At 33.6% G+C, this 9,445-nt stretch overlaps 2 protein-coding genes across 21 annotated transcripts in view; both read left to right on the plus strand.

The window, feature by feature from the left end:
• chl1a (cell adhesion molecule L1-like a) overlaps nucleotides 1-9,445 on the plus strand; it is a 163,424-nt gene that overhangs the window by 130,545 nt on the left and 23,434 nt on the right. For 11 of the 20 annotated variants that reach the window (XM_087306011.1, XM_087306014.1, XM_087306018.1 and 8 more), the window contains 3 exons: nucleotides 1,116-1,320; nucleotides 1,616-1,738; nucleotides 5,984-6,163. In XM_087306011.1, the coding sequence (XP_087162137.1) occupies nucleotides 1,116-1,320; nucleotides 1,616-1,738; nucleotides 5,984-6,163 (508 nt within the window). Of the gene's footprint in view, nucleotides 1-1,115; nucleotides 1,321-1,615; nucleotides 1,739-5,983; nucleotides 6,164-6,652; nucleotides 6,713-7,259; nucleotides 7,299-9,445 lie in introns of all 20 variants that reach the window. The other 9 variants (XR_015522908.1, XR_015522910.1, XR_015522909.1 and 6 more) reach the window with 1 other exon arrangement.
• The window catches only part of LOC147831238 (uncharacterized), a 650,544-nt gene that overhangs the window by 77,838 nt on the left and 563,261 nt on the right, over nucleotides 1-9,445 (plus strand). The gene's annotated exons all lie outside the window — the stretch shown is intronic.

The raw sequence follows: 9,445 nt of genomic DNA on the forward strand, positions 1-9,445 counted from the left end.
CCATAAAATGGCAAAATTGGATTCGTAAATGCCTTTAATGTTATTGCGCCATGTGCTTTAGACTTTGCACCAAGATCTTAAAAATAGAGCCCTTAATGTCTTTATTGATCCAAAAGAAGAAGGGAGATTATTCCAGTCAAAAGAAGCTTTGTATTGAAAGAAACTACGGCCACTTTTTGTTGTAATCTTTGGAACCAAACAGTAATAATGTTGGATATGTCGAACAGAATACAAAGAGGTAAATAGAACAAATAACTGCTTTAAATTAAAAGGGAAACAAAAAAACAAACACACATTTAAAAAAGAAACAAATACCATTGATATTGTCTATGGAACCTAAGTTGAAGCAATAATAATATGCAATGGTTGGTTCTATGAGGACATCTTAAAGCAAACCTACATAAAGAATTAAAGATAGTATTTAAAGGTTTTAAATTAGCGGGTTGCGCTGGTCTGAAAAAAAAATAATAATAAAAATTTCACCATACACGTCTTGAGCCTTATGGTGCTGGGTGTATGATAGGGCCCATAGTCTTTTCAGGACTAATTTAACTTTTTTGTTGAAAACATCTTGTAAATGTTATTCATTTTGGTTCCAGTTGAAATGCGTTTTATATATTTGTAAATCTAATTGTTTGTACTTTTGATTTATGTTTTAGTTTGCTTAGGCTTTAGACTGTGGGAAGTCTTTCAGATGAAGTGTGCTGCTTGTTTGCCACTTGTGTTTGGCTGTATGCTTGTTATGGTGTATTTTACTGTTTGATTTATGAACCATCTCAAAAATGAGATGGTTCATCTAAAGGGGCTATCCCATTTAATAAATTTAAACAACAAAAAATTATGCCTGCGATTTTACTATTTGCTTTTTAAGTATTTTATTGAACTTGGCTTGAGATAGTCACACGATAGGACAGTTTGGTATTTCGCTCAATAATGTAAAAAATGTAATAACAGCAGGTCTATGGAGAAAAATAAAAAGTTGAACAGTTTTGATGCATTTTAAATATTGAAAATGCTAAATAATATTATTTTGTCATATGTGAAATTGTGATGTCGAATCAACATGTATCTCCTCATCAACACCCTCTTCCTCTTCTTCTAACTTTTCCTCCCAGGTGAACTACTGGCAAACTCAGAGTCTGTTGACCTCTAAGAAAATTCCCTCAGAGAGACAGTCTCTCACCATCCCTGGAAACAGGAGTCACACCATGGTGCCAGGACTGAAACCATTCTCTGAATATAGTCTGACTGTCAACGTCTTTAACCGGAGAGGGAATGGGCCCAGCAGCAGTCCCATCTCTTTCACAACTCCACAGGGAGGCAAGAGCACTTTGACAGTAGACACGTTTTAAAATTCAGGGGTTCTAGCTTTTTTGCAAAGTTCTTGCGTAGATTCAGTGGAATTTTTACATACTTTGTTGTTCACAGGAGCCAAATTGTACAGCTGAATATAATGAGTCTAATTTACATAGAATGGAGGTGTGAAAGTGACAGCGACTCAAATGAAATGAACACAATGCTATTTTAGAAGTTGAAAATATTGTGGTGCAAGGTTTTAATGAGGTTTCTAATGTATAGTACATACTGACCAATGGTATTTGATATCTTTCCACAGTTCCTGAACAACCTCATTACCTGAAAGCCACAAACTTTCAGAAAGACGCCATCACACTGGTGTGGGCGCCTCCGCACGAAACCAACGGCCATCTCACAGGATACCTTCTGCAATACCAAACAGGTATGACACTCACATATTGCTCTCATTTTATATAATTTACCGACATACTTTTTATAGAATCAAAACATTATTATCATTAAAATGCTGTTAAAGTCTTATTTGAGATTCAAAACGATCAGTAAATTCTGCTTGGTGGATCTAATGGCCCGTTTTCACTGAGTGGTACAGGATGGAAAGAGTCACTTTTATCAGACTTGCATTTCCACTGCCAAAAGGGTACCACTCTTTATGTGGGTGTGGTGAATGACAGAAGGTTTCAGTTGACATCATGCTCACTCAAGGAAATGTCAAAGTAAAGCTGTACAAGTTGTTCACATATCATATGAGAAGCACTTCTCACAAAACAGATGCTTTATACATATGAATACTTGTGTATCATTATTAACCTTTCTATGAACATCGTTTGATTTTAACTGCAGATCAATGGTGCAAAACAGCCTACTGCAACGTCTGCAATTATATAAAATAAATAAATAAATGAATGCAACATATATGAACACATACAGCCCCTTACTGTATCTGATATGTTACCAGTTACAGAAAAAAGTCCTTATTTGGGTTCAAAGACAACACTCAATATAGCCTATAATTAGTGGAAACCCCTCATCTGTAACTTTAATCTTCACCAGCACATGTAACCTCTGTTAAAAAATATTTCCGTCATTCTAAGTTTATAATAATCCAAAAGGTGATGATAATAGTTAAACATAGCAGTTTGTTCATGTTTTAGGTTGCTGAAAGAATCATTCGCTCCTTTGTTCGTTTATGCTTTTCCTTTGTTTTTTCATGCTTCACTCCGGCTGTTGTCCATCTCTGAAAGGATCGATGTCAGAAGCATTTCAATAATCACATGCACATTATTATCATCAGCTCAAGAAGATTGTTATTTCAAGTATAGATGCACAGCTCTCTCTCTCAAGACAGTGAAACCGCTCGTGCTGTAGATGGCCTTGTCAAGGACAACAGGGCACAGGGTAGATTCTGCTCTTCTTCTTTTCTTTGTAGATGACGATTTTACACCAAGACGACGACAAGGTTTGTTTGAGCTAGGGTTGACGATGGCTCGTTATTACAGTAGGTGAGAGTTTAATATAGCCATTACCACCGCACCATGTACTGGCGCTGCTCTAAAGAAGAAAGAACAGATATTTTAGGTATGATCGCAGTTTGCGACTATGCCGCCAGGTGGCACAAAGGGATGGGATGCAAACGGACAGAAATAGACTATACATTAGCTGTAAATACTCTGCTACTTATAAATAAAGATAAACAATGAAACAAAGCATACTAATTCCTTTATTAATCTCTAAAAAGACAACTAGGCTACATTGTTTAAAGGAATAAATAATACCGAATAACCTTTGGGGTTAAGTGCTTCAAAACAATTCCGCTAAATGCTTCCGCACCAAAACACGAGTTACTGTGATATTGTGTTGGTTTGTTAAATAAAATAATAATCTAGCCTAAATAAAATTAAAGTGAAATATTCAGTTTTAGTGAAGCCTATATTCACTGAAAGAATGATATTTCTGGTCACAGTTTGACGAGTTGACAAACCAATGCTGATGCTGATTGCCTCTGTGTTGTGTCATAAACTCAACAAACAGGCTATTGATGATTTAGTTTAGGCTACAACCAACAAACCAACCTTTTCCCGTTTGGAAAATTACAGTTATTAATAATTCTTATATAATTTACATTTCTAGAAAGCCTACATGGCCTAATCTATAAATCAAACAAATCCAAAGTTTTTCTTGATGTTTGCATAATGAAAACTTTGTACCAAACTGAGGCATTTATTTTACAGCTTATAAAACATGTATGCAAATTAATGCAATATCATATGTAAACAACAAAATTGTTATATGCTAAAGTAGCCTATAGTTTACAAAAAATCAACATATGAGCTTCACGGCTCATTGTAATTATCTTTCATTACATGCAGCACACACACCCATGAACCGTGTGTGTGTCAAAGGGAAATAAGTCATAATCATAATTAAGACATAATAAACTAATTTTATTAATTATATTAAAATGCTTACAGAGGTTTTGTAATATAATTTAACAGCTAATCTAACAGCGGAGCATTAATTAAATGCATATTTTTTAGTAAATCAATCTATCTGAGGTAGCCTAATTTTTTTTTTTTTTTTTTTGACGGAAGAAAAAAACATGATTGGAAAAACAGCATATGCTGGTTCTTAAAAAGGATTCAATCAGTGTTTTGGTTTTGTAATTTAAATTTGTCATTTCAGTGAAAGATCTAGAGCAGGGTTTATTTTATTCTTTTTGTTTAGATTATTTTTATACTGCTGAAAACACTGCAGGTGTGTGAAGATGCTCTGTAATGTTCTGTATGCTGTTTGCATGTTAAAATAAATCAGTATTTTAAAATGCAATATGTTATGTGTCACACAAAATAGTCACATCAATTATTTTTTTATTAAATAATATTTTAATATTAATCTATTAACGGTTAACAGTTATTATTCGATTAACAATCGGCAGTTGGCCGTTGGCAAAACTAACTAAAATGAGCATCTCTAATTCCTCCACACATGGAACCGCTATATCATTCAAGGTGTTTTAAACAATTTTTGTGAATATTTCACTTTATTTTATTTAGACTAATTATATGTACTATATGTATATAGGTGTATAATATTACAGTGTAATGTCTCAGCTGCGAAGTGAGCCATAACACGTTAGATTATCAAAATAAAATATTTATTGGATTTACTAAATTTAAGGTAAGTGGTTGCAAACAATTTATATGGGCTGAATTTAAATAAACAAATTGAGTTTAAATATTACTAAATGTAATTTAAGCCCTTATAAAAAAAGTTTCTTTTTTCAGTGTACTAAATTTTCATTCTAAAGTGTTTGATTCACCAAGCAGAATTTATTGATCATTTTTAATCTCAAATGAGAGTTTAACATTTTTTCAGCATTCAACATTTTAATAATAATTGTTTGTTTTATGAGTAAATAGAAGTATTGATTTGTTTTTTTTTTGACTGCAAACGTTTAGGAATAGTGTGACTTCTTGAAATAAAACTTTTTATTTTTTTAATCCCAAGGTCAGATCAAATTCATTCATTCATTTTCCTTCAGCTTAGTCATTTTATTTAGCAGGGGTCGCCACAGTGGAATGAATCGATAACTTATTCAGCATATGTTTTACACAGCGGATGCCCTTCTAGCTGCAACCCAGTACTAAGAAAAATCTATTCACACCCATTCACACACATACACTACGGCCAATTTAATCTATTCAATTCACCTATAGCACATATCTTTGGACTGTGAGGGAAACCGGAGCACCCGGAGGAAACCCAAATAACCATGGGGAGAACATGCAAACCCCACACAGAATGCCCACTGACCCAGCTGGGGCTCGAACCAGTAAAGTTCTTACTGTGAGGCTACAGTGCTAACCACTGAGCCACCGTGACGCTGTCAGATCAAATTCACACTCTGGTATATAAATTTTTCTCTGATTCCTTCTTGAAACTTCCCTCCTAGTCACACACTGTACCTGTCTGATGGCTCATTATACAGCTCATTATGCAGGTCTTTGTCTTCAGGTGTGACTCACTGCATAGTAATGATAGTTCACGCCTTCCCGCATAAACAAATTTCACTTAAAAAGTGACTTGGAATTTTTAATTCATTATATTGTTTTCTTTGAGCAAGTTAACAAGATGATTCTCACATCATTTTGAAGCAAAAACACTAGACTACCAGATCCAATTCTCAAAAGTCTTGTGTTTCATGGCCTTGTTTCAGTGACTTCAAAATTGTAGTTTTTCACTAACCACGCATAAATGTTTTATTCTCAATAACACAAACACATACAAACATGCTGTTTACAGTGTTATCACACTTTAGCCATTAATATGTTTTTAAGATACTGAAAACAACACAAATGTCAGTGCATGTCAAAACTTCTCCAGAGCCCCAAAACACCCTCAGACCCCAGAGAGTTAAAATAATACTTTATTCTCAAGGCTTTTGTTTCCTGCACACCAGTGTGTGATTGCTGTACTCACGCCCGTCCGAATGATCTACATCAAAGGGGGAAATGAACTGGAATTTGATTTTGATTCAATTTGAACCAAACAACATAGATGTGAATAAACCCAAGCTATGCTAGAATATATTTTAATGCATCCTTTGTGAAATTGTTACTTTCTTTGAAACAATCCCTCTGACCCAATTAATATATATATATTTTTTTAGTTGTAGATAATGAGACTCTGGGTGAGCTGAACTCTGTGAACATCTCTGGAGCAGACACGACACAGTGGGTTTTGCGTGATCTGCAGGAAGACAACTCATATAAGTTCTACCTGAGTGCGTGCACGCAGGTGGGCTGTGGGTCAGCCATCAGTGAGAAAGGAGGCACCGACCCTGCAGCATGTAAGTACGCCTGCCAGCAACTATAAGCAGAGTCCCAAGAGCTATAATGAATCTGATGTCAGAATCTGAATCCAAGTGCCCATGCTGAGACACTAACATCTGATACAAGTAAAGTTATTTGGGTTCTAATTAGCACAGCCGCAAGGTGTTCGAAACTGATTAAGCAGCAGTTAAGCAGCTATGGGCTGCTGTTGGCAAGATTTTGTTGCATAGAGGAGAATGATTAGATTATTGCTTAAGTGCAAAACTCAGAGTTTTCTGATAAACAGAAGGATTGAATGATGCTTAGTGACCAATGCAATGACTGATCAATGAGTCAAAATACTTGCCTATAGCAGTGCTTTTCTTATTGAATTTCTGATTTTGCTACATCAACACAGTTTCGTTTAGCTCTGAATTGCATTTCTTTCTATTATCCTCATATTTTCATACTCCATGGGTTTGTTTAAACTAATCTTTCTTTCAACTTTTCTTTTCCTCATGAACTAGTTACTAAGCCTGAATATTCATTTCCAGAAGTTTCTACAGTCTCAGCTTGGACAGAGAGCTGTATGTATCATATACTGTACTGTACTATAGTTTTGTAGCATTATGTAGCTTAGTCAGCAGTCTGTCATGACATCTACATTTACATTGCCATTTAGATGCATTTTAAAACTAATTGATCAAGAAACGGTCAAACTGTGTACACTTTCAGAAATAAAAATGTCACTCGAGCTGTACTTTTTCAGAATATTCCCTAAAGGGTTAACATAGATACCTTAAAACTACATATTTGTAACTAAATAGTAGAATGAGTGCCTTTCAAAATCTTTAAGTAATAATATGGACCTTTATGGTACAATATAGATAATTGATGTACAAGTCTGTACCTTTTGAATATTGCTGTGTCAGTGATTACTTGTCTACCTTTATTGCTGGGAGTGTACATAAAGCCTGAAATAATAATGCAACCATTGAAATACAGATTTATTTATTTTTTTTTTTGGCTGCTTAATTGTCAGTTAGACAAAGCAATGAAATTGTTTCTATTAAATCAACATTTAATTATATTATTATTGCCTTTTTTTTACCTATCTCTACCTATCTTTTAAAGATGAACTGTCAACATCTGAAGTGACGACATCTGAGTTGAGTATGTACCAGCACATTTGTAGCTGTTTTTGTATTCTGGAAAACTAGGAAATAGATATGTTTAACTTTCATCTTAAAGTTTCCCTATTATGCTATTTTAAATCATCAAGTCCCCAAGATTTACATCCATCTAAAGTAAAAAAAAAAAAAAATACATAAATAAATAAATAAATAAATAAATAAATAAATAAATAAATAAATAAATAAATAAATAAATAAATAAATAAATAAATAAACAAACAAATAAATAAATAAATAAATAAAAAATAAATAAAATGGAACTAGTAAAGCTGCAAGCAATGATGAAAGAGACCTCGCACCAGGGCTCAATGTAGCCTTAGGATGACAAAGACCAGTGGACAATACTAATTTAAGCTGATAAATATATATATTTTTTAATTTGATAAAAATCACAGATTTATACCAAACTTCCTTCTGGCTGTGACTCAATATTGGCATGTAGATTTCTTCAGGAGAAGATTCACATTGAACCTGTGAATTTTCAGGCATATCGGACATTGTGTGGCTAAGTACTTTCTTCTTCATGGCGATATATATTGAACTTCGCCCTTTGGCGAAAACTCTAGATCTTCACAATTCATGTAAACGTAGCTTGGGGGCCACTCCATCAAAAGTGCATAGGTGGCGCTGTCAAGTGATTTTGCCACACTCACTTTCGAAGACTTTAACAAACGTAACATTTCTCTACTTCTGGTGCATGTGCAAGGTTTCATGAGTTTTCAAACACATTTAGGTCCCCAAAATGTAATTCATTCTAGAGAATAAGGAGAATAATAATAATAATAATAATAATAATAATAATAATAATAATAATAATAATAATATTTATTATTATTATTATTATTATTATTATTATTATTATTATTATTATTATTATTATTATTATTATTATTATTATTATTATTATAAATAGATCAATTCCAATTAGGCCTGTGCACCCTGGGTGCTTGGTCCCTTATAATAAAATACTTTAATAGTAATTTTTGAAAAAATCTTATAATGCTCAATACATTGCATTATCGAACCTATTATCACAGAAATGGTTGTTTCATGAGTCTGGTTTCCTTAAGCCCTACCTTTCTAAGAGTCTAATGTACTTTGATTGGTCAGATGAACCAGTGAGTCTTGATTGGTCTACAGTTTACAGCACATATTGGAAATTAAATGCCATTAATGCTAATATGAATTTCAGCTCCGAAGGTTGCCTTAGCACTTGTAAACAAGTAAACGATTGTTACGAATAGTAATTGTGGCATTGATTTTATTGAACCAACTTCAGATTTTGAGTTAATCAAAGAGCTTCTTCTTTGAAAGCATAAAGTAAATTCTCGACATGTCGACTACATGAGCCAAACTCCTCAGGCCTCACATACAACAGCATAATCTGAGTCAAAGATGATGTTGTTTGTGGGCAGTCAATGAAGACCTTTTAAATTCTCAAACAAATATACTACATATGAAACGTAATAGGGGAACTTTATTATCTGAGTTACAAAGGTAACACTTTACAATACGAGACACATAGTTAATGTTGTTTACTAACACTAATTATAAATGAGCAATCTTGTAAAGCATTTATTAATCATAGTTCAACTTTTGTTACATCCACCTTATTTAACAACAAAGAACTGTGCTTTCATTAATGTTAACAAACACGAATACATAATAAATGTTTGAGTAGCATTAACTAGGTGTCTCCCTATTATAAAGTGTGACTGTTATAAAATAGTTTCAAATACTTACATTGACTTATAGCACCATGTAAAGACATTGTAGTCTTAGCATTACTCATACAGTGCTAGTAACAGTCAGTATTTGTGGAGCTAATTTTATTCCTTTTTATTCATAATTACTAAAAAGTGTTGTTAGAAATCATAATGCCCTTGCTATTCAATCAAAAATCCACAAAGTGACAGCTGCTGCATGTTTACTTCAGCTTAGTTGCTGCTGGCATTTGTTTTTGCCTCCTAACAACTCCTCTGTGAGGCAGTAGTACCGTCCCTGAACCCCTTCTAAAGACAGTAAAAAAATAAATACAATAAAAAAAATGTTGTCTTGATCAGTGCTGACAAAACAAGTCTGACACTGACACGAAGACATCGCTCAACTGTGTTCATTTTGTAAAGA

The sequence above is a fragment of the Danio rerio genome, chromosome 23 (assembly GCF_052040795.2).
Source record: "Danio rerio strain M-AB ecotype USA chromosome 23, GRCz13ab, whole genome shotgun sequence".
Classification (NCBI taxonomy): Eukaryota; Metazoa; Chordata; class Actinopteri; order Cypriniformes; family Danionidae; genus Danio; species Danio rerio.